General features: G+C 38.8%; 2 protein-coding genes across 8 annotated transcripts in view; one reads left to right on the forward strand and one right to left on the reverse strand.

The window, feature by feature from the left end:
- CRYBG1 (crystallin beta-gamma domain containing 1) overlaps positions 1–12,405 on the forward strand; it is a 97,771-nt gene extending 85,366 nt beyond the window's left edge. For all 5 annotated transcript variants that reach the window (XM_064508846.1, XM_064508845.1, XM_064508847.1 and 2 more), the window contains 5 exons: positions 807–946; positions 3,454–3,577; positions 4,782–4,940; positions 7,680–7,842; positions 10,691–12,405. In XM_064508846.1, the coding sequence (XP_064364916.1) occupies positions 807–946; positions 3,454–3,577; positions 4,782–4,940; positions 7,680–7,842; positions 10,691–10,779 (675 nt within the window). In that variant the 3' untranslated portion in view covers positions 10,780–12,405. The remainder of the gene's footprint in view (positions 1–806; positions 947–3,453; positions 3,578–4,781; positions 4,941–7,679; positions 7,843–10,690) is intronic.
- The window catches only part of RTN4IP1 (reticulon 4 interacting protein 1), a 52,125-nt gene that overhangs the window by 13,211 nt on the left and 14,001 nt on the right, over positions 1–24,913 (reverse strand). For 2 of the 3 annotated variants that reach the window (XM_026119904.2, XM_026119902.2), the window contains 2 exons: positions 24,380–24,472; positions 13,800–13,933 (listed from right to left, as the gene is read on the reverse strand). In XM_026119904.2, the coding sequence (XP_025975689.2) occupies positions 13,817–13,933; positions 24,380–24,472 (210 nt within the window). In that variant the 3' untranslated portion in view covers positions 13,800–13,816. Of the gene's footprint in view, positions 1–13,799; positions 13,934–24,379; positions 24,473–24,913 lie in introns of those variants that run through there. The other variant, XM_026119903.2, reaches the window with a different exon arrangement.

Genomic DNA, 24,913 nt, shown 5'->3' on the forward strand with positions numbered 1-24,913 from the left:
ATCTTATCCTGAGGGATTTCAAACTCTTACCTCCCAACTTCCAAATGAGGACCTTAATTGCGAGTTGTTCCTGATCCACTACAGATACCCTGCCACACAGAAAAGAACCCAAGGTTCATTATCCAGAAGGCATTTAAAGTGTATTCAGTGATGCAGCGAGTTTCATGTGGGCAGAACCCCTTTGAAAGCATAAGTGTTTTGACAGAGGGACAGATGAATCATCTCCCCAGAGCAATTTGGAGGACTGTGGTGCTACAGTTTTTGCTCCAGTCATGAATTTGACCTCAAAAAACCAAATCTTGTGGCTTTTGATCTAGTGAGAGATTGGTACTTTCATAACCCACTGGAAGAGTTAAAAATGAGACAAGTATGTCATCATTTGAGGCTGTAGAAATCAGTATTACATTACAGCATGTTCAGCTCTGAGGAGAAGAATTCCTATAGTGAAATGGGGTTTAATGCAATGGAAGGGGGATATGGCATTAATTAAAATGTGCTTTAAAGTATAATTAAGTGATTATGTGAAAATCAACCACAGAGACATTTGTGTGCACTTTACGATAAGGGTTTATGTTGCATGCAAAAAGACCCACTGTGTGTTTTATATAAGGTTTTATATTATAACTTTTTAACTTGTCTTTCTTTAGTAATAACTTGTTGCAGAGGAAAAACTTTATTCAGGGTCTTTGATCTTAAACAATCAAGCAGCAAACTGTGTGAAATAAAAGGGCTGTGTGGAGTAACGATGTTCACAGTCACATCTGGAGTTTTAATGTCCTGTAAAAGCGCTTACTTTCCTTTTGCAGGAGCTGTCTGAGCCACGTATAGCTCTTTTTGAAAAGGTGGGTTTCCACGGAAAGAAAATTGAATTCAGTACAGAAATCTTAAATCTCCAGTTCCTGGGATACAACCCTCGAATAGCTTCAGTCCAAGTCCTTGGTGGCATGTAAGTTGAAAATAATTTTTTGATTCTTTGGAGTTGTATAGTTATTCAACAGAAAAATGACAGATATCAGAAAACAAGGAGCATAAAACTGTAATACTGCAATGTGTGCAGTGCATTAATGCACTTTCACAGATTCTGTTTCTACAGCATGTCACCACTGACTAGGAAGTTGAAATTAATTTATATGAAACTGGTTAAGGGGACTGACCCCTTCCCTCATTCCGTAGCATCATAAAAGCCAGCTTGCACAGCATCCTTAAAACCAACTTTCATGCTCTTGTTTGAGGTTTCAATCATAACAAATCATGCAATGTATGATCCATATCTTGTGTCATGAGTTCAAAACATTTTAATAAGCCTTCATAGTTATTACTTCAGCTGCATGTTTTGAACACAGTGGTACAACCAAGTCATTTGGACCTTTTTAGCTTTGGTAGTAGTACTCCCTTTTCATTTCAGGAATCAAGTCAGACTCTTGATATATATTTGGTTATCAGCTAATTCTTAAGCTATTTTAAGAAGCTGTATCTCCAGTTTTACTCATGTAAAGATGATGTGAAAGATGATGTGAAAAATAGCTCATGATGAAGTTTAAAAACTGTCTGAAGCAATTTGAAAACAACTGTGTTAGCCTCTTCCAGTATTTCAGCAGATCTGTTAAATTTGTTTTATTGCGTTTTTGCTGGTGTTAACCTCTGCCTCTAAGCTGCTTCCCTCAAGTACACATTCAGATTTTTAAACTTGAAGAGTCTTTTTCTTTTTTTTAATGATAGATCCATGTAATTGTTCTGCATTTAAGAATTTTTTTTTGGCAAGGTAAATTTCCAAAGCGTGTGTGAGATGCTGTTGGGTTGCTTACTACTGCCCTCAAGTGGATAGCTAATACCAAATCCTAAGGACATACCATTTTCTCTATCTGGAAAAATTGGTGAAGGAGTTTCCTTAGTGCATTGTGTTGAAGTTTGAAACATAAACGTCATGAGAAGAGCTGTGCAGAAGATGCATGCTGTGTATTCTTGAGATTTTGGTATCTTTCAACATAACTGCAGTATAATTGATTCTTACTTTCCATAAGGAGAAAAAACGTGAAGTCAAAGATCAGGTTGTTTCTTTGCCAAGGACATGGTTACCATTCAGGTAATGGAACTGTGAATTGTGTGCGTTTCCTGCCCAGTGAATGTATATGTATTTTCTGGTTGGTCACTGGCAACATGCAGAGTATGATATGGAAATTCTGTTTTCATTATTGCAGTATCAGATGCTGAACTAGTTCTCTCGCAGACCGCAAGCTTCACAGCGTCTGTTACCCCTACTGTTTTCCTTTTTGAAAGGGTTTTGGTCTTCTGTCCTCCCTTACTAAAAGATAATCATACATAATTCTCTTAAGCCCCTATTTGGGTATAGATGGGGACGGGCCATGAAGGAGCTCCAAAATTAAGGTGAGTGTGCTTCTTCTGGATATAACATACAAGTCTACTGAAGAATCTGTCAGAGGAAATAAGGTGACAGCTAAATGTGCATATGCAATGTTCATGTACTGAAAACTTAGGGCTACTGGATAGTCCCAGTAAATCAGTGTGCCATAATTTCTGTAAGTGTGAGTAAACTAGACAACTCTGGATAGCAGCCTATTTCAAAGTCCAGTTGTATTTCACTGTCTGTGGTATTAGTAGAGATGCAGGAGACAGGTTCTGACAGGTTGCTCTCAATATGTGATTCTTAGGATGCTTGGACACACGTATGAGGGAAAGCCAAACAGAAATTTTCTGTCCCTATCCTATTTCTCTCCCCTTCCCCTGATTTTCAAGTATTTGGAAAGAAGAGAGGTGTTCTGAGATTAAAACCTGTAGCAAAAGATCCCAGAGCATTTCACCCTGTTGCAGTTCCAGTATGTGCTTGTCACAAGCACTCTGCTTCCTTAGTGCTTCTTTCCCATGCAGACTGGGCTCATCCAAATTAAGGTCTACAGAACTACTGGTTTTGCATATACAGCAATGTAGCATATACTGTATATATAAAGCATGTACATATACGTTCCTTGAGGAGTCACTGTACGTCCTGAAACCAGGTGATATTTAAAAGTTAGGTACCCCTTTAAGAGAAAAAAATGCTTTGTTTCATTCAGCTTGTAATTTTTAAATAACAGGATGTCAAAATGTGAACTCCGGGGTTCTCTTCTTAATGCAGTTGCTCTAAATCAGATGATTTTATTACTTTGAAGACCTGTTAAAAAAAAAATCCCAGTCCTATGGGACATTGACTTTCCTACAGTAAACACTACTTTTTTTGTGTAACAAATTCTGTTACTGATTCTTGTTTATATTATGTATGTTTATATATTTTATATATAATATTTATATATTATATGGATTTATACATTATATATATTGTGTGTGTGTGTATATATATATTAAAAAAACCCAAATTCCTGTTATTATTTCCTGTTTATTGATTCAGAAGCAGGATTTGATGGCAAAAGCTTTTTTGTTGCCGTTGTTTTTCCCCAGATGGATAATATATGAACATAGTAATTACAGGGGGCGTCAGATGATGTTATCACCAAACGAAATTCCAGATTGGTATAAACTGAGTGGCTACTGTCTGATAGGTTCTCTGCGACCATTGCTTCAGGTGAGCAGGCTCTGCTATAAGATTGTCAGATCCTAATTTGTATTCAGTAATGGGATGAGGGAATGTTATCATACAGTCAAAAACAGCGTATGATCTGTTGCATATACAGGCTTCAGAAATGGCACTTTTGTAAAGAAACTGCTCTACAGTTCTGTTTTCAATAAAAACTAATTGATTGTGCTACGTGGCTACGTAATTCAGCTTAAACTGTCCATTGAGTACACTTTAAAGTATAGAAGATGCCATATAAGGATTGGCTAAATTATTTTAATGGCTATAACTATTATATGGAAAATATTTTAAGCTGTTTTATAATTAGCTACCAAACTGGTCACTGGCATGCTGTCTGTACTATCTTAAGTTATTTTTGGAACAACAAGAAAATTCACCAACAAAATTAGATACTTCAATTAGTAGTGTTTTTGTGTTTTGTTTTGAAAAAAAAATCCTTCCCTTTTTATTACATAACAAATAATTTGCAAATCTAGTGTAAAAATTATTCTCATGATGTTTTCCATTTTCTTCTCTAAATGGGGACCATCTGATTTGGTCCATGTGCTGCAGCCATTCTCTATGCTCTAACACTTGAGGTTCTTGTTGAGCCATATTTTATTGAGGAAACAACTTCTTGTAATTCACAGATTCCTTGTACCTGTAAGAAATTCATTTCTTTGCTGTCATAGAGTTGCCTTTGTATAGCCTCAAGGAGAATTAAAAATAACACATTTTGACTGTCCTGGCTGAGATCTTGCCTAAATAGAAATGTTAATGCACATGAATGTGCAGTGAAATACTTTGTGTTACTGAAATAAGCAGCACTGCACAAATACACCCTTAATGAAGGCTAGGAGCCTTTATATGGCGAGTTAACACAGAGCACAGTTAGTGATGCTATAAATTCAAAATTCATAGCTTTTTTTTTTTTTTTTTTTTTTTTTTTTTTTTTTTTTTTTGACTGTGCACTGATTTCTGTGCATAGACAGGCCTAGAACTCTCCATGCAGAATGGAGGATTCTCAAAGCTTGGCTCTTCTAGGTGTTTATAGACTTCAGAATTAAATTCCCAAACAGAAAATTTAAGCCATTTGAAAGAAAGAGGCAGGCACCAAATTCAGTACTGAGCAGTGATTGCCCTGAAGTTAACCACAGCAGGATGTGTTCTGCACTAAAGAGACTGGTGTTAAAGAGTTCTGTTGTTTTTGTAGAAACGTGTGTACTTCAGGCTTCGAAACAAGGAAACTGGAAAATTCATGTCAGCTGATGGAAATCTAGACAACTTAAATCTTCTGAGAATACAAATTGCAGAAGATACTGACTCAGATGATCAAATCTGGGTTTATCAGGATGGATTCATAAGATGCCGGGTGAGGCTCAAATTCAGTGTGAATTTTCTCTTTTCCCTTTAATGCTCAGGCTGTCTGAATTTAATTTCTACTATATCATCTTACTTTATTTTCTAGATTTAGTCCATTTCAGCTAAAATATGATTTTTTGTAGATTTTTTTTTTTTGCATTGAACTCTTTGTTTTTTGGCTGGTATAAACTATTTGTATCATATCCCTTTCTGATGTCATTGAATTTCTCAGAGATTTTAGTTATAATTTACTTTTTCCTAAAGAATAAATACCGTAAGTACCAGAAGATCATAATCTTGCTTTTCATGTGCTCCCTCCACTTCCATGCCCCTTGTCTCCATAGCGAAAATACCACTAAAGTGTTACAGCAGGGGAAACCTTTTAAAATGCAGACCTTCCTGATAATCTTTTGAGCTACCCATACCTGTATTATTTGGGGCAGTTAGATGATTGCATGGTGCAGGTGATACCCTCACCTGCAGTCAGGCAAGCTGAAAGATGTAATTCTAAAAAATTTTGTGCTGGTTATCCCTATATTGGTCAAATTCATCCCTTTTCTACACCCGCTTGCATGTTTCTAAATGAGGTTCTACGTTTCTCACAGTCTATAAAACTAGTCATGTGCAAAGTGTCATCGAGGTGTGCACAGGTATGCACAGTTCATAATGTTTAAGCATGTACATCAGTCTTAGGTAGGGATGCAGGCCAAAGAAAATGAAGTTAACTTTAATACAGTTAAACAGCTTGAGTGCAAAGAATCATGTGAACTCTTTCTATAGGATTGTTTAACTTCAAAGGAGCCATTTGTAACCATGTCATCTGTCCTGAAGGGAAGAATCTCCCTGTTAATAAGCTAAGGCATTGTTTGGACATGTTTACGGGACAGATGCGGTAGTAAAGGGGATTTATGTGGACAGTAAAATGATGCCAGCTAAGCAAACAGCTTTAATATCACATACAAAAGACTTTTCTCATGACAGTGCCTCTCAAACTTTTCACTGAAGGATTCATATTAGGACGGTGTGGTATTATATGGCTTTGGGTAAATGCTCTTCGTTTTTTTTTTTTTTTTACCTTCCATGTATTTTATGAAATATAATTTTTCTTTGCAAACAGAAAAATGCATAGCTTGTGCTGTATAGCAGCCAGGTAGCTTAGTACTGAGTGCAGGACAGCAACGTTGGTCACAGATGACTGAACTCTTACGGACCTCTGACATAAATGCTTACACCACATTTTAGAAAAAAAATTAAGCTCATGAGTGGGTGTATGCATGCACACAGGCAGAAAAACTTCACTGGAAGAACTTGTGCCTTTGTCCCTGTCAATTTAGGTCATCTTATCGGCTCTTAGTCACTGTATGTGTAGGTGTGCCTGAGATTTTCAGGAAGGACTTTTTTTGGTAGCTGGGATGGCCAGTGAGCAGGATATGAAAGTCATTCCTATCACTTGTCAGAAGCAGGCGTGAATGGCAGACACGAACAGCAGATAGGAACTTGGGTAACCTCTGTCTTGATGAATTTCTCAGAGATGGGGGCAGTAGTGACCTAGTGGACCTAATGTGTGAGCTTTCAAGTCCCAGTAGAGAAAAAATTAGGTACGATGAGAATTTCAGAACTACAGAACTAAATTGGCTTATTTCACGGCTTGTATTTCAGTTCTAGGTTATGACAGCAAGAAGTACTACTTTTTCAAAATTGTATTTAATAATTTAGGGCCATATCAACAGTGGTGGATTGGTATTTAAACAGCCACTAAAGTCAATTCAGTAGCTACAAGAAGCTTATGGTGATCTTTAATACTGAAAAATCACTGTTAATACAAAATAATTCTATGTAATTTGCAAGTAATACAGCTTTAATATTCTTTTCAAATAAGTCTGATTTTGAGTCCTCTTTTTTAACCATAAAGATGTTTGCAGAGTTTGAATTCAAGTAATACACATGACTAGGAAAAGAATATAGAACAAAGAAGAAAATGTTGTTATGTGTCACTGTGGAATTTATATATTATACAGTATGCAGTTATGTCCTTTATCTATCTGAAAAGGGTTATTGCAGAACTAGAAAAAATTAAAGGACAAAAAAGGATGACTGGAGGAGGTGACAGGCCTCCATGCAAGGAGCAACTATATATAGCAAGTTCTCTTTAGCTTGCAAGGGGCAGTTTGAGGGATGATAAGATAGCAGGGAATAAACACATATTTAGTATGGAGAAGATTGTCCCCTTAAAGGGGGGAAGGTTGAGGAGGAAGGAGAGCCTCAAATAAAGCTAGTAGTTGTATATCAAATAAATGGTATTTCTTTGTACGATGTGTAGTTAAGATGTGGAACTACTTTCCACAGTCTGGTGCATGTGTGGAAAGGTTACACTGGTCTTAGTGGGTGAGTGACTAACAATTTCACATATGGGATAGTATCCATCAAGCTGTTAAACTCTAAGATAGCAGCTGTGCATGGAAAAGTCCCTGGGCTGGAAACTGCTGTAGGCTGAGAGAGTATACCAGGAACATACTGCTATACGGATATAGCGTGGTTGTTTTAATGTTCTTATGTAGTGGAGAGTGTCAGCAGAAACAGGAACAAAAGAAAAATAAATCGAGTTTAGAGAGGAAAAATACATTCCTTAAGGGGAAAGAAGTAGTTCCTAGGTCCAGTTCTCATCAACTTACATCTCTCGAGATAAAAACAAGGAGATATTAGAAATAAGGCCTTTTGAATAACTGCTGTTGCCTTTCTGATGATATAGATGGCAGAGGATTGCTGCTTGACAATTGTTGGAAATCTTATAACTCCTGGCTCTAAACTGGGTCTTTCATTTGAGCGGAATGAAGACAAACAATATTGGCGCATTAGTCCTGATGGCAGGATCTACAGCAAGATGAAACCAAAACTGGTTTTGGATATCAAAGGTAAGCAAATGTATTATCTTATTACACTGTCTTAATTACATGGTGTATATGGTGGGATAGGTACTAAGCATGCTTGTAAGATAAGCATGATGTTATAGTTACTTTAATCTAGACTCAAAAAAGATTATCTAGCCTGACCTTTTGAAATATACAGGCCTTAGGACTTCATTTCATTTTTTCCTACGTAGAGGTTAGTAACTCACAGTACTTGCTTATCTTGTATTCCCAGTGTCTGCTCAGTGTAGATACCCTCAGCTGTCAATTTTACTTGGCATGGGGTGATGTGAATATAATTATTTTAAAATGCTGAAGCAAGAAAAAAACATAGCTTCTCATTAGCTTTAATTTGTATAGTGCACATTTTCTTATATGATAGTTTTAGATGTAATAGCCAAAGGATATTAGGAAAGCAAGGGCAGGCTTTACTTTCACATCAGGTACGCTGATGTGATTAGATGCAAGGGGTATTTTGTTTGTATTCTGAATGTGAGATTCTGTTATAGCAGCCTGAGATCTGTGTGTACTTGATGCACATCTTACAGTAGCTTTTGTCACAGCAGTTTGCTTCATATGATACTGTTCTTGAACTATCTTTGCTTTTATAGTTTCATAGGGCCAATAAAGCATCAAATGGAATGGTCAGCAGAATTAACATGATTAGATGTTTTTACATTATGTTTGTATTGGGGGAGAGAAGTAATCATTTCCCATAGCTGTTACATTTTTAGTGATTTTAAAATTAATTTTGAATTCATACTGTGACATTAATCACAGCAATTACTAAAAATACAGAATTCTCAGAGTCAACAGTCAGCACTTTGTAATTAAAAGGACAGGACTAGCAGAATTGTGAGAAAAGGGTTATATAATGTCTGACTGTGATATAACACTGGTGTAAATACTCATAAATTCTCTTCACTGCCATATAAAGCATGTAGTAATTAATTTAAACTTATCAAAAAGAGTGCAGTTCAAAGGAGCGTCTTTACACAAGGTCGTTGCACAGTGACTCTGCGCATACTTTTTTCTAAACCGAGTTCCGAGTTGCACAGAAAAGGCAGAAATATGCTGGCTTGTCTTCAGTTAATCATGTTAAAAGCACATTATGTATTCTGCATTTATATTTGAAAAACTTCACAATCAGTAGGTCTGGCGAGGAAAGTATAGATTCAGTTACAAATACAAACTGAAATGATTATGCATTCTTTGTTTAAAAAAAAATTCTGTGCTGTAAATCTGAAAGAGTACATACATTTAGCTTTTATTTGAGAAAGTCTAATAGGAACATTTTCTGCTCCAGTCAATTCTGTCAATCCATTCTTGACCACAAACTCAGCCTTAGTGAGTTCTTCAGCAAGCGAATGCAGTTACTCAACTGTGCGCTGACAGTTCCATCTTGTGGATATACTGGCCTAGTACAGTGGCTTGTCCCTTGTACCACTCTTTATTTATGGATGTAAATTTAGTCTCTTGTTCCACTGAAAGGAATTTTTTTTCCTGTTTTTACATGTTTACATTCTATTAGATACTGCTTACAAAATATTTTTGCCATAGCGGTGATAACTGAGCTATGTATCTAATGTTACGCCCTGTAGCTGCTGGTAAAAAGGTTTTTTCTTCTGGGAATATTCGATTAGTTTTTCCCTTTTTGTTCTTTGTGGAGAATTTTGCAAATATTTCTGCTATGTATCTGTACTGCTTTTTAAAAATTGCCTGGTGATGGAGAGGAGAGAAATTGTGGTGATGTTAACCTTCTTAAAGACCTCTCAGATTTGGGACTGTGGCACCAGAAAGCCTGTCCCAAATTTCTGAAGTGGAGATCAGTGGGACGATGCCTGAGCTGGCGTTCCCTTAATACAAAAGTAAAGGAGCTGCTAGCAAGTACCCAGCATATTTCTTTCTTGGATCTGCTGGAGTCTGTATTGGTTATGCTGATAGCTTGATGCATGGCTTTCAACTGCCAGGCCTGCTGTTATCGCTCATTTGGAGAGGGTCTGCAGAAGTATCCCAGGGCTGTGGACAAATGGTTGGCTCAGGCAGGTACTTGCAGTGGGAATACTGCCTGCTGTTGCAGACCCGGTGTACGAGATGAAAGATGTGCATGTTGTGTTTCTGCCACAGGTATTAGATCTGAGAAGAAAGCATCAGGTTTGGCTCTCAGTTCTGGCTCAATGTTTCTTTGCCTGTGGGTGATTCAATTCAGAACTCTAATGGTGTTCTTCTGTGAGAATATATTTGGCATTCTGAGTAACATGAGTAAATTAAGCCCATCCAAAGAAAGGGATATAGGGGTATGTTCAGCTACCAGTTAAAGCTACTGAACGCTGGCTGATATTCTGTGTACAGCAAATAGTGATGCAGCTGGTGGATACAGGATTATGATGATTTAGACTAAATGAGTACCAGACCTCATCCCTTGCCTTGTTTTAATTTTTCTTTGGTGTTGTCACGGTAGTATTGTCTGTTAACAGCAAGACTTACTTCATAGTGTAAACATCTTTAGAGCAAAGTGACTTAACTGATAACCACTGAGGAGAAATTGAGGAGCTAAATTTGACTTTGGGAGTTGACAGTCTTAACAGGAGCTAGACGTGACTATGTTAGAGGATTTCCTCCCCTTCCCCTCCAGGCTGGAAAGGGTGAGGTGCTGAACTACTGAAGGGGGTGGAAGGGAACAGACAAGGCTCTCTGTTCCAAAACAAACTCCAAAAGCAGGCAGTGATGAAAACGAGTTTGTCGGGAAGAGGAGGAACTGTCTACATCAGCACTTAGGATGGGCCTGAAGCCTAGAGTCCAGTCTGTCTCTCATTTCAAAGATTATGAATGCTCTTTGAATTTTTCTTTCCAGGGGGCATGCAGTATGATCACGACCATGTTGTTGTCAACACAGTCAGTGAAGAAAGGTTAACGCAGTGTTGGGAACCACTGGTTGCATAAATCCAAACAAGCCAAGACAACGTTTGAATTGGCCACTATGCTGGATGCTAGAATTGGCACTGCCATCATTGAAGGATACGAGATCAACAATGAGACTTTTGTCTTTTCTTTGCAATATTAAGAAGAACAAGCAACAGAATGATTTTATGTCTCTCCAGTTAAGATTATTATCCCTATAAAAACTTGAGTATCTCTCAATCTTTTTTTTTTATCTTCACAAACCACTGTGATATAAAGAATGGCAGTGTCCCTCAGGCTACATGAAAGAACTAAAGGTGGGAGAGACCACATGGAGTTATAATCATGTCAGTGAGCACTTAATCCAGAACAGTTCGTAACCATAATTTTAAATTATTTTAAATTTTTTTTAACTGAGAAAAGGGCTAAAAAGTAGTTAAAGCTTATTTTATAAAGGACAGGAGTGCAGTGTGTATGGGGGTATAGCAACATGAATCTATGGGCTGTAGTATAGAGGAATAGTCACTACTGAAAATTAATATATTTGTTTCACTGGAACAAAGTTATGTTTACTGAAAGTTTAAAGACTGCTAGCACAGAGCATATCCAGAGAATGTTTAATATGTGGTTTCAAATATAGTTAGTATGCTACAGTAGTAGTCCTAAATTAAGAAAAAAATCTAGATTTTTGTCATGTAGAGAGAGGAAGTTTGTCAACAAAAAGAGAGGGCTGGCTAAAGGATGCATCAGAATATGAAGAACTTGCCCATTTTCTAGGCTGCCTAATTTTTTGAATTACAAGTATTTCACTCGTTTGCCAAGACAGATTTTTACCCTTTAAAACAATTTAAGTACAGTCTTCCTAAGCTTAAAAATCATTTACCATACAGAAAACAAGAATTCTTAAGGAAAGTATCACTGTAAATGATAGAAAAAGTGCAGTGGTTACTAGACTTTTCAGATGCTGCTGTTTGGCCTCTGCTGGCTTATTTATGCTCTAGCTTACTGTGGAGCATGCCCTACTCCAAGTATTTCAGGTGGTGTTGGAGAGCAGCGTCTGTGGTGGGCTGCTGCCTCCCAGTTGCTGTTGGGAAGAAAATGTCAGACTGCTGTAGTTAGTGGCATAGCCAAGCTTGGATACGTACCCAGTCACAAGGGCAGTGCCTGTTCGAAGTAAGTGGTACCAGTTTAGGAAAGAGCTTGTGACAAGTCAGACCTATTAAATGAGTGTAGGAGGTTCTTCTGTTGCCCTGTGTTGAAACTGTATTTGTTAGTTTTCTTTAATAATGTTGACAGAAAAGTAAAATATGAACAACTCTTGTACTATGCTGCTGTGTTTTGTTCTGGCTTAGACCAGTGTTACTACAACTTGCTCCTAGGAGCATCCTTTGTCTTGCATAGTGATCTGTTTAAAAGTAACATTTGCATTACTATTATGTTGCCTCAAAGGATACTGGTGCTTTTATTGTTACCACCTGAGAGGAAGTGCCTTACTAACATTCCTCCTTTTGTACAGAAGTACTCAAGTTTTGTTGCTCTGAAAGGTGCTGCTTTTAGTTCTTTATGGAAAATGTGCTGTTATTGGTTCCAAACTGTGGTACTTTGTCATATTGATGTGCTCTTGCTAAATATAATATGGCATTTCACAAATAAATTTAGGGTAGGTAACTTTTGATTATTTTTAAAGGTAGAAAACTGACATTTCAGTTACTTCCCTTGTGCCCTATTCTGTCCATAATGTTAATAAGGGATGAACAAGTGTGGAGTACCTGCAGCCTCTGAGGAATATATACTGCGTTCATGGGGCCACCAGGTCGCATGGCTGTGGCCACAGGAGCACTACATGGTGTTTTTTTCCACCACCATAGCTGCACCAAAGTAAAATGCGCAGTTCTGGATTACTAGGTTACCACTCTCCTTTCACCTACTTGCATAACTGCAGGCGAAGTCATTCTGTATCCTATCTCTGGCAAAATGAATAGTTAAAAAACAAACACCCCTCCAGCATGGTAACACCAGCAGTGATGGGGGGCATGGAAGGAGCAGGGGCTCCTGATCACTGACAAAAGCACCTCTGACCCACCTACATGAACCCTCTAGTCAGCTGGATCTGTACCATGAGTTTGGCCACTAGAATAATTATCCGTTACAGACTGATGTTGTTTCATATGTCTACTTGGATCAGTTACGCTAAGAGAGATTTGGTGAAAGCGTATCAAGCTTAAATTACGGTCTTGAGACAGCAATCCAACTGTACCTAATACAGGTGAAGTGTACAGGTTCTGAAGATAAAGTAGGCTGAGTCAAACACTATACATTAATAAAGGTAAACAATATGGAAGGCCAAGGAAGAAAGGACAGCACAAGTTTCACATGGACAATTAGATACAAGTGTACTTCTGCAGAGAGTTCACTTTTTTTCCTCCTCACTCCAATAGCTTTCTCTCAAATAACCTGAAGGAATGAAAACAGCTCCTTTTTAAGGAAACTCAAAATGATTAAAAAACATACCTACTGATACAGCTTGCTCACCTTCATATGATTGTATCAATAAGGATTTATTACATTACTATGTCAGGCACTGTACACACACTTAAAGGTAAAGAGCTCTCAGCTGTAACATTTAACCACTACTGTGAATCTCATTTAAAAATTGTTGACTACTATTTATTATTCAGTACTAGCAATACTGTACTTGGTGGTTATCTACACACCATTCTGGTTCTTAGCCAAACCATATCTAGAAAGTCTCCACAGCTCTACAAACTAAAAGTGCTGCCAACTGTTCCTTTTACCCCCAAGAGCAAGTGTGTCCTGCAAGACTTCAATTTTCATTTTGAACATCTTTTTTTATTTAGAAATCCCTGAAAGGACAGTACTGTTTGTGTGTTCCACAGACTTATTTACAAGTGAAGTAGGAAGGAATCAAAGAGGCTTTTCTAAAACAGATTTTTTTTTTAATGATGCATCCTTTTTCTGAGCTCTTTAAGAAATAATACTTTCTATATACCAATTCATGTTCAAATGTCATTTACTAGTTAAGGACAGACTGCAGGCAGAACAATGATTAGAGCTACCTTTATTTTTTATTAATGACATTGATCACTGTTTTTCCACGTGCATGTCCTCCTTCCAATTTCAGAAAGGCCTTTGGAACTTCAGAAAAAGAGAATACTTGATCGATAACTGGTTGGATCTACAGAATAAAGAAGAAGTGTCACTACATTAGGAATAAAATGATCTAGCAGACCATGAGCACTCATATCACCTTCACACTTCAAAACTGCATAAAGAAAGGGAGAGGGTTTTATAGCCTTTAAGGCAGGGGTTGCCAAACTTGATGTAGTCTTAGCTTTTAACTTTTTCCTAGGACAGCTCTGCATGCAATGCAGGAGAAAGCTTTCTGCTGCTGTCTGCCCAAGTTTTGAAAAATCTCTTCTAGCACAGTTAAGAGCCCTAACCTGGAACCCTAACAACATAGTCACCATGCAAGGTTGTAAACCTGCAAGTCTGTTAAAAGCTGACAGACTCTGTGGTTCAACTTGATGGTATCCAAAATGATGTCCTGAAGAAAAAAGGTGAGCATTTTTTTGTCGTATTTCCAAACTGGTTTTCACGTTACACAAGAATTTTCAAAGGGTCAGATATTTTAAAGATACCTATGAATCTAGGGTCCCTCTGCATCAGTATGTGTCTCAGTGCCTTTAGAAGACTTGGCTACAACAGAAGTACAAAAAGCCACTAGCATTTGTTGCTGAATCATTCAGACACACTTGAAAACTCAGCCACAGTGTATTCCAATATACACAGATCATTAAGCCCAGCTTGCATCAATTGGTATTTTGACATTAATTTTGTAGAGTGGCCTTCTGGATTGCTTCAGTGTCATCTCTAATAATGAAGGTGATATTCACTGTGAATATTTACCATATTCACTGTTCCCATCGCTAACTCAGGAGCCAGAAAACCCTACCAGCATTTTCTGTTAGACAACATAGTACACCTATGGAGACAGAAAAAAACAACCCATCTGCCTCTGAAAAATACTTGTCACTGCTAGTCCAAGAGAAGTCACCTTCTCTAGCACGAAGTGTTGAGACATCCTTCTGGAGGCCAAAAGATCTGTATGCTCAGCTCCTCCAAAAGCCCTACCCTGAGGTGGGTCTTCTACCATAGAGCCCCTAACATCAGTTTGATGCATGCTCTTGCATCACTGGACTGATCCTAATGCTCTTATCAGTGAAAAACATTAACACTAGATGAGTTTGCAGCTAGCTCCTACAGTGATCAGAATTTAAATAACAAAGACCCAAACACCCTATTTATTCTGCTGGAAAAAGTCCATGTTAATTGTGTTACTGAAAATATCTTCAGGGTCTGTCCATCTGCCTCTCCCCAACGCTAGCACACACTATCTTGAGGAATACTTCAGAATTGGTAACTGCCCTCTCCTGCTAGGACATGCATTGCTTTAAATAGAAAAGGAATAAAATAACAGTAAGGAGTTGACTAATTTGCCAACTTCAGTGACAGTGTCATCTTTTAAAAGCTTTACTTTTACCAGAAGACAGGGCTATGTTTTCAGACATGCTGCTTAGAAGGTGAATGCGCAGCACTACCAAGGAAAGGTTTTTCATATACGTACATTCTCCAGTCAGGACTGTGACAACCTAACACCTGCCACAGCAGCTCAACAAATGCAATCTAATGACCACCAATGCTCATGTGGACACATTTTCTCATCTTTGTTCATTTTCTCATCTTTGTTCATTTTCCTGTTGTTCATATGCAGTACCCTATCTTAAAGCCCAGTCATTGCACTAGAATAATTGCTATTTTTGGTTATGTGATAATACAAGACATCATCAATAATCAGACTATTACACTGCAGAATCTCCTAATCTTGTCACTAGGATTTTGCTTTTTATTCTGTCAAGGCAAGCCTAGCAGTAGTATGAAGTTTTACATTACACAAAAGCAGACCTGAGTGAACCCCTTCAAAGAAAAAGTAAGTATTAGCATCTGATTCACTACAAAAGCAATTGTGCAAATAAATATTCACCAAGTACCTCAAAGATGCCATGCTTCAGGGCATTAGGCTGGGTATTTTCTCCCCCTTGTTCAGCCAGGACAATCTATACAGATAGACCTCTAGCAAAGCGAGTAACAAGTATCAGAAAGATGCTGTGTAACACTTCTGCTGCTCAATTGGGAAGAAACATGGGGCAGAAATGGCCAAGTTCAAGGAAAATAATCATGTCTGGCCAGCACCCAGGGCAACAAAAGCACTGAATGAGGTAATGTCTTTGGGTAAACTGAGCATTTGAGTAAACTGCAGCTGCTGTGACTAACAGCACATGGAACGTGCTGCTGATCAGCAGTGACTTTTCAGGAAGATCATCCACTGCTTTAATAGCAGAAGCTTGGGAAAAACAAGAAAATTCAGTAACCTTGTTGAACCAAGCACATGTGTAGTACTTGTGCAAGTAGTTATTGTTAATGGCAGTTGCATACAAATCTTTGCTTCAGTTGGGAAAACAGGAATACAGAAACTCAGCCTGCTGGAACATGGACACAGATGACCCTAGCAGGGTAAGAGGCTGGGAGGGGAGGGGAAGTGTTAGGGGAAGAAAGCAGTTCAGCAGCCTGGGATTGGGAAGCACAAGGGATTCCAGGCAAAGGCAGAAGGTAATTTCAGATGTGCAGTAATTGAGAAAAGGTGAACAAGAAGACTATTACACTTCAATATCCTGCTACCTTCAGTCATTTATCGCAGGCTGCAGCGTATAACACTGACAGAACTACACATATTACGTCCTCAGCCTATTACGTAAAGTTCAAAGCATCACATTTGAAAAGCGGTGACACAGGGATTCAGATGAAGCCTGAATTCAGTCTAACAGTTCAAAACACCATGTGTATTGCAACCACCAAACACTCAAAGCTCATCTGCTACATTGATGTAACCTCTAGTTCCATTTTAACACTGGCTTTAGGCAATACTATAGAGACATGAATACTGAATTGATGATCCTGACAATCTAGAGCATTAAACATTTTATCTAGCTGGCTGATCAGTCCCATTGTTTGAATAACCCTGAAAGGGCTGACCATGTTGAAGCACAGTGATTCACTCAGCCTTTGCCATAATCCACTGACTAAGGTAAAATTTCTTCCTGTGAACAGACAAACAAGTAGGGGAGCGTCTGCTGTTTGTTGAATGTGTGATAATAAATGGAGATTAACTGGATAATAAAAACACTGCCTATTTACAGCCACACATCAGTTCCTTGCCAGAGGACACCTATTTGTTCAGGGAAAAGGGATTAAACTAAAGTCTGGGAGAGAAAGGATTATACACACCCGCATTGAAATGTTTATCTGAAAACAGACTGGGGCCGAAAGATAGTTTCTTCCTCTTCATTCTCTCCAACGTAGAACATACTATAGAAATGAATCTCAGGTCTCTCAAAATGAACTCATGTGTTTGGAAAAATAAAAAGAGTAATTGCTGATGCTGATTAAGGCTATACTACAGAAAGCACTGAAGTGATATCCACAGCCAGTCCTGCTCTGAATGCAGCAGGCTGTGAACGGAAGCAGGCAGGAGTAGGCTGGTCAGCAGGAACGCACTTCTCCCACTACCTGGCAAATTCAAACCCTCCCTTGGAGGCTTCCATTTCTGTGCCAGCAAGGTCCTGGTTTGAATTTATTAGGAGGGGAAGGGAGAGAAAAAACATGAAGGGAATGATGACAACCCTCATATTAGCAAGTTGTTCCAGTTAGTTCAGAGCTGTTTCTGGCCACTGTAGGGAGAGCTAGAGCCTCAACATTCTTGTGAGAAGAGAGAAGACCCAAATTCACAAGTCACAGAAAGCTTAACTCAAGAAAGACTAGAAACAAGTCCCCTTGCTCCAAGGGCAATGACAGTGCATTGGCTCTTCTCTGTGTTTGTAAAGGATAGCTGTGTCAAAACTGCAGGGCAGCCATGCTTTGCAGAGTGCCTCCCTCCTAGCTGCTGCCTCCCAGTACATGTGCTAGTTATGTCTTGGCCATAAGTCTGGTCATCACTCGCATGCACGCTTTGGAAAAGGATACTGGCGTGTTCACACAGTGAGAGCTGAAATGTGCTCTGACAGATCTCAAAATCCTTTTGAGGCCTTTATTTAATGGAAAAGACTAGCCTGCCATTTTGACTAGCCAAGTAGAAGATAAAGGCTCTCCTCCTCCAGAAGTGACCAAGCACCATGCCCAACTGTGCTGTATGAGCCACGGTACAAATGCAGAACTTGAAACTCTGACCTTCAATGAGTCTCCCTTTGATAACAATGAGAGGTTTGCACAGCAACTGTTACAAAGAACAGCCTCTTTCCTGTAACTAAACATTTAGTTATTTGTACAGCACTTTATAGTCATCTCATGGAAAAAATGCTCACCTTTGGGACACTGCTGTTCCCATCATTTCTCTCCTTTAGCTGAGCATCTCCCTTCCTGCTGCATTCAAGTCCCATATTCCTCAGGTCTTAATCCCACCCCTTTCTTCATCCTTCTTTTCCCATAAAATAATATGCAACAACGTGTGGTGTGCTTCATATTGCCATCAATAGATTTTAGAGTCGACACTCGTGGAAGACAAAGATTAAAGTTCCTGTCCTCTGGAATGGCTGGCTCTGGTCACATGGTCTATGCGTAGTTTTGCAACTGCAGGGTACTATTTTTAGATGAATTTATATTTCAGAGAATATGCACATTTTTCCAAAAACACATCAAGGAGTTCAGGTACTTGGTATTTCTGGTCCAGAACTCAAGTAACTATTATTCTAGAAGTGCCTAATAAGTAAAAGCAATCAAATACACAGGTAAGGGGAATGATGCAGTGGTTAAGACACCAGAATGGAAGGCAAGAGTCCTAGGATCTGTTCCCCCAGTCCTCCTACAAACAACTGTATTACCAGGTTTTGTTTGTTTGTTCATTTTTTTTAAGCCATGATGCATTCTTTAATATCAAGCATGCAACAACAGTCCACAGTAACATATGGGTATCATCCACAATTATTAAAACTTCAAAAGGCAAATCCCAGTTAGGCAGGCTATGGTTCAGAGGGCATAGGGGGCTTAAAAATTTCTACTTCATTAATTGTCCCTGGCACAACAGCACTGACAGCACAGCGAAGAGTAGCAAGAAACTGGAACCAGCCCAGAAGTGTAGTATGTACCAGGCTAGTCAAGCTTAAATCCATTGAAGTGGGGAAGAAAGTTCTGGATTTAGTTAACCTGCTGAACCATGCTAAAAGACTATTAACCAGAGGAAAGAGCAACCACCTCTTCTGGAATCCTCCAGCAGTCGTGTTCATGGCAGCTGTCCTGCTACTTATGCTGGAGCTGGTAGTTAAACCTAACTGGGGCAACACCACCATATAAACAAGAAAGAATGGTCTTTAGGATAGTTATACTCCATAAATATGCTTTCCTTCTTCCTAAGTTTACTGATATTTTCCCCCCAATAAAAAAAATTTCCTGTGTGACCCATATCTCCCACCCCAGGTCTCAGCAACTTAAACTCCGATGAGCTGTTTCATTTTGACCCCACACTTCACTGTTGTGTTGTAACTGTTTGGATGTAGTTCTCACTTATGCTAGGAGACTAGAGCTCAGAACACTAGTACTGACTTTCCACAGAATATGCAGTAACATCAAGCTGAGGCAATACATTTGATTAAATACCTGATATCTGCTGAAATTTTTCCAGACCTCATCGTGGTTTATGGGAACTTGCATATTCAAACAAAACCCTACCTCTCCGCAGTATGCAAGATTTCCATGAATCTTCTTCACAGGCATTTTATAATGTAATCACACAGCACTTTCATTAAGATCATGAGCAAGCTACACCATTTGAAAGAAGTGGAGCAGATGTGTTTTAATAAAAATCACAGTATGTTTTTGGTGGCCATAATGAGATGCAGATAGAGGCTCCTTTTAGAAGACATAGGGCTGAACAGTCTCTTTGGCAACCTCTCTTTGATCAACATCTCTGGGCTTTAGCCAACCAACCTGGCAAGCAAAAGCACTGCAACAAGAAAGCACAAAACTGAAAGAGGAAAAAAAAGGGGGAGGGGCGGGGAATCAAGGAGGTGCAAGCTTTTCAATTTCGTATGAGAAGTACAGCCATCTAAACCAGGGCAAGGGACTAAGGGGAGCGGGGAGCGTGACTGATCTTAGACAGGCATCTAAGTCTGGAATCCTTATTCCTTTTATAGGCAGGGAGATTAAAACAGGCACCTTAGATTTTTAAGAACTAGCAAAGGCACAGCCATAGGGACAACGACTGCAATTTCTGCAGGGAGGGCCACATCCACAGATGCCAGATTTGCAGAATATTCAAGGGCTCACTATGTTACATTAGCTGTTTGACATTCATACTACACAGATCAGAGAAATGTGCAACAATTGGGCACCAAAGGCCAAGGAAAATGTTACTTGCAGAACTGTAACAAGATAAGGGGAAAGCAAATCAGTACACACAGGTCCAAACATACAGTCAAGAAGCTGTCATAACCTATGCTAGCAAAACAAAGGTAAGTCATTTTAAATCATGGCCATCCAAACAACTCAAATCCCAAGCAATGTCAAAATGGATGACCATATTAATTTGTGTTACTTGCTTTCTGAATAGTAAAGACTAGCCATAAAAAACAGTTACATTCTGTATTTTAACAGGAAATCTCAGAGAACATCATCCAAAGATGGATAAATGGCATTAGCCTTCATTAACAGATAGAGAAATCAGAGCACAAAAAAGTTATGCTCGTACAGAAAGACAGCAACAGAGCCAAAGAAAGTAAGCATGCCCTGTCTTCCTATCCACAAAAGTAGGCCTCTAAGTGCAAAGCATCTAGTGTCCTCAGCAAAAAGTAAAATTGGTACTAAAAAAAAAAAAATTACACTAATAAAGGCATGCAATTGTTTCTCGTATATATGTGCTGTAACATTTACCTAGAAAGGAAACACAATAGAGAGAATGATGTATTCATTTCATGATCACAGACTCCAGTCCTTGCCTTAGCCCTCCTTCTGTGAAATCAGCTTTCACCCGGCACTCCATCCGATGCAACTTTGCCCCGAAGGAGAGCGAATAAGGCACTGAATTAAAATGAGAATTTCAAACTTCTGTTGGGCTGCACATTAACCCACACCCTAACACAGTCCAGCAGGAACAAAGGACGGACTTAGTGCTCCCCTTTACTACCCGAATGAGTTTCTTCAGCCTGCCTTCCTCCACTAAGCTTCATAATAGGCAAAGCGCTCAATTACAAGTCACAGGTTTTCTACAAACCTACACAGTATATATGAACTTGATATATTTTCCACCAAGGACCAAACAGCATATCATTAGTAAGAAACAAAAAGTTAAGCAGTAAGCAAGCAGCAAAAAAAACTAAGACTGTCAGTGTTAGGTCCACAACACTAATCACAAATACATCAACCTAGTCTCTGACGAGCCTTTTGGCTTAACCTGGCAGCAGAGACCAGTGATGATGCTTCAGCCAACAGTTTGCCCACAAATTTATGTCCTGAACCAAGGGCTCTAATGATTTTAGTTGTCTTTAGATCAGAATCTTATAATTCATAAGGCATATCTGCCATGGAAAGAGGTCCCTGGCTTCTGACACATGCTTCATCAGCCGATTTGATGGAGCCCAAGCTAAGCTGAATCTTATAGGCTAATAATTAACTGGTAGAGTGCAACCTGCAGCAGGGACATGGTTATTAGAAAACAACCAGTATCTCTAAGATGTGACAAGGAAATATTTGTTTTTCTCCCTGCCCACTGCTGTTCCAGCAGACTCTAAGCCCTTCAGTCTCACAGTAATCTCTTAGCAAGATGCTCAACAGCAAGACAGAGAAAACCACTCACAGCAGGGGGCGGGGGTGGGAACAGCATTATTTTTACAATCCCCAGAATTGCATTAATGTGCAGGAAGTTACAAAAGGAAAATGATTCTCCTTCCTTGCCATACCAGCTCCTCAAATCCCTTCCTTCTCCTACCCATTAAAAAGGACTGTCCTTCATAAAAAGGAATCTGTTTAAAAAACAAATTTCCTTGCTGCAAAGCTCATCTGTGTGAAAACCAAGCATCTTTAAACAAAATGCTCTTTTTGCTTATTCATCATCCACCATTATTGCTTTCGCAAAGGAAGATTTTGGAACACACCAGAATGAAAGATCTGTGTTTATAAAAAAGGACTAGAAGAAAAAAAAAAAACACTGACAAATCAATATAATCTGTATCTGCTTCACAAGTATGCTCTTCAAAGCTTCACTTTATGTAACAGCATCTCTTTAAACCATTAGCTCTTTTAAATTGCCCTCATTTAAAGTAAGTTCCACTGATCACAGCTGAGAATCTCCCCTCATGACTTTCCTGAAAAAAGCCTCTCTCTCTTTTTCAGGAGCTCCTCAATTGCTCTCATATTCACATCTCACACAAATTAAGATGTAACAGAAGAACAGACAATTCATTGAAATTTTAAAATAACTAAATCTGAATTACTCAAAACTGTATTCACTGAAAACTAAGAAGTTCAACCACATAAGCACACTTTGCTAGCTTCCCCAAGTCTTCTAGCTTCACTCTAATTCAAACATCAATAATTATTCATCACTCATGGAAAATAATGATGGACCTCCTCCAGTAGTTCTCCCCTGTCCTTTTTCCAAATACCCACTGTCCTGAATGTATGATCTGTCCATTTAAGAGAACGCCTGTGTCTAGACAATAAAAGTCTTACTCTGTTAACATTCATCTAAATGAATGGGTCACATCTGGGTCTTTCTATGATACCTTTGATAGCATAGGTGTTTACAGCATTTTACAGAATAGCATAAAATACTGCTAGAATAATGACTATGCAGATAAACAGTCTGGCATTATGACCTGTTTTTGCAGACATGGAATAAAAGACTAAGCAAACATCTTTATCCTCACGATCATCTTACAACAAAAGGTAGATCAGGACATACATATATGAATGATGTACATTTTAAATGGCATTAGAATTCACCTGTCCAGATTACTGGGCAGATGAATACCAGTTAGGCTCTATCTCTATTGCATAAACAGCTGTTTCCCAAGAAGCTTTCATGGGCATATTTTGCATTTCTGTTTTGCATACAAAGTAGGAGCAGAACACAAAACAAGTTGTGACTGACTAAGAATCAGGACAAATGGTAAGCACGGAGACAAGGACATTTCTGTTTCTTAGTCAGTTGTAATTTAGTAAGGTGTGACTGGATGAGATCACAGGACAAGAAACATTTTCTAGGGTTTCTTTCTAGACCACAGATAATGCCAAGCAGAGTGGTGTAAAGCTGTAGCCAGGAACACTTCACCACAGCTTATTTGCTGCTACAATCTCTGTTTATGAGCAGGTAACTTTGGGGGTAACACAGACTTTCCATTGGTTGTGTGAGCAGCACCAAGGTGACAAGGCGGGGTAGGAATGGCTGAATTTGGAAAGAAATTTACTCTGGTCAGCAGCACTGAGGAGACAAATACAAGTAATCAGGCCTTAAGCATGACAGAAATTTATTTACTTTTCTCCAAACTGTGGAACATGGTGCACAGAGAAAAAGGAGATGAACACTCAAACTGTCTTTGAGTAATCTACACTTTTCTAAGCACATAGAGATATTGAGCACAAGAAGGCCTGACAACTCACATGCTAGAATTAGCAGCAGTCAGGGCAAACTCTGCTTCCTCCTCTACTTAGGCAGAACAAAGAAAGATTAACAGCAATTGTCCATATTCTCTACTCTGGGGATTTTGCCAATATGAAATCTTCCAAAAGAGAACATTGCCAGGACCTACAGCACCACATACTCCACTAAAGCAGCAACCAATTGCACACTCTCACAGTCATTTTATAACAAGCTCAAACCTGAAGAGTTCAGAAAAGCAGTAATACACTTGCCACTCCATGACTTTCCCCCAAAGTCCACTACTCAGAGCTTCCCAAAAGCTTACAAATGCTCATAATATTTCAAGTCACCTATATGTGCTAAATTAGCACAAACTTTATACTCCCAAGCAGTGAAATAATGAAATGCAAGATTCCCTTCACCACTCTGCCAATGCAGATCATCTGTGACCTGCAATAACCTGAATATCCTACTTCTGTGTACATTATGCACAGGCCTCTTGATCATCCAAACTAGGGAATTTTGCATATGCAGGAAAAATACACGGTCATGTTCACTCTGACCAAATGAACCATACAAAGCCTCTAAAAACACATCATTTTCAACATCAGAACTGATGCCAAATGATTCTCATTGGTACAAAAAACAAGCACTGGCCATTTTTTCTTCATAACTTAGTCAGCTTGGTTTTTAAAAAGAAGTAGAGAGGCAGAGAGGGAGAAGGCAGAATGGTTTTATGGACTACCAACACCTATTTTCCATGTAAAAGGCCAAAACTTCTAGAGTGAAATGACAAAACTGGAGCAAGACAATTCCTAACTCTTTTTCCTCATTGTGAATCTCGTAACACTTTATTCCTTAATTGTGAATTATAACATTTTTAAGTCAAAGCAGCACATCTTCGAGCACAAAAACCTCAAGTAACTGTTACTGACATACCTTTCCAGAATTAACCAGTTCTGCTATTTCATCCAAACATGGGCCACTGGGCATAAAAAATGCCCACCGATAATGGACTCCTTTACATAGATGCTGCAAGAAAGAGATCACAAATATTTTAAAAAGTTACGAGAGGAAACTGAAATGGGAACTAAAAGTAATGACAGAAACACCAGAGAAGTATTTAAACAAAAAACATGGAAATTATTCGCTAGTGTCCAAAAAAAATGTCACCTAAGCATGTGGATTAAATGTACAGACAGGGGTGCTGTATTACCACAATAGGATCAGGGTGAATTTTGTGCCTAATTGCACAAGTCAGCTATTTGAGAAAAACAACAACCTTGTCTCTGCAGCTAGAAATAGCGTTATTTCTTACATAAGAGAGAAATGGTGCAAAGCCACATGTTTATACACATTCACAGAGAGGGCTGAATAAACCCAGCAATGTGACATTTAGAATTTTACACCTGAGTGTCAGTGATTACATTTTCCACCATCACATCTGCCAGTCATCACCATCTGATGACAGTT

Source organism: Dromaius novaehollandiae, chromosome 3 (assembly GCF_036370855.1).
Source record: "Dromaius novaehollandiae isolate bDroNov1 chromosome 3, bDroNov1.hap1, whole genome shotgun sequence".
Taxonomy (NCBI): Eukaryota; Metazoa; Chordata; class Aves; order Casuariiformes; family Dromaiidae; genus Dromaius; species Dromaius novaehollandiae.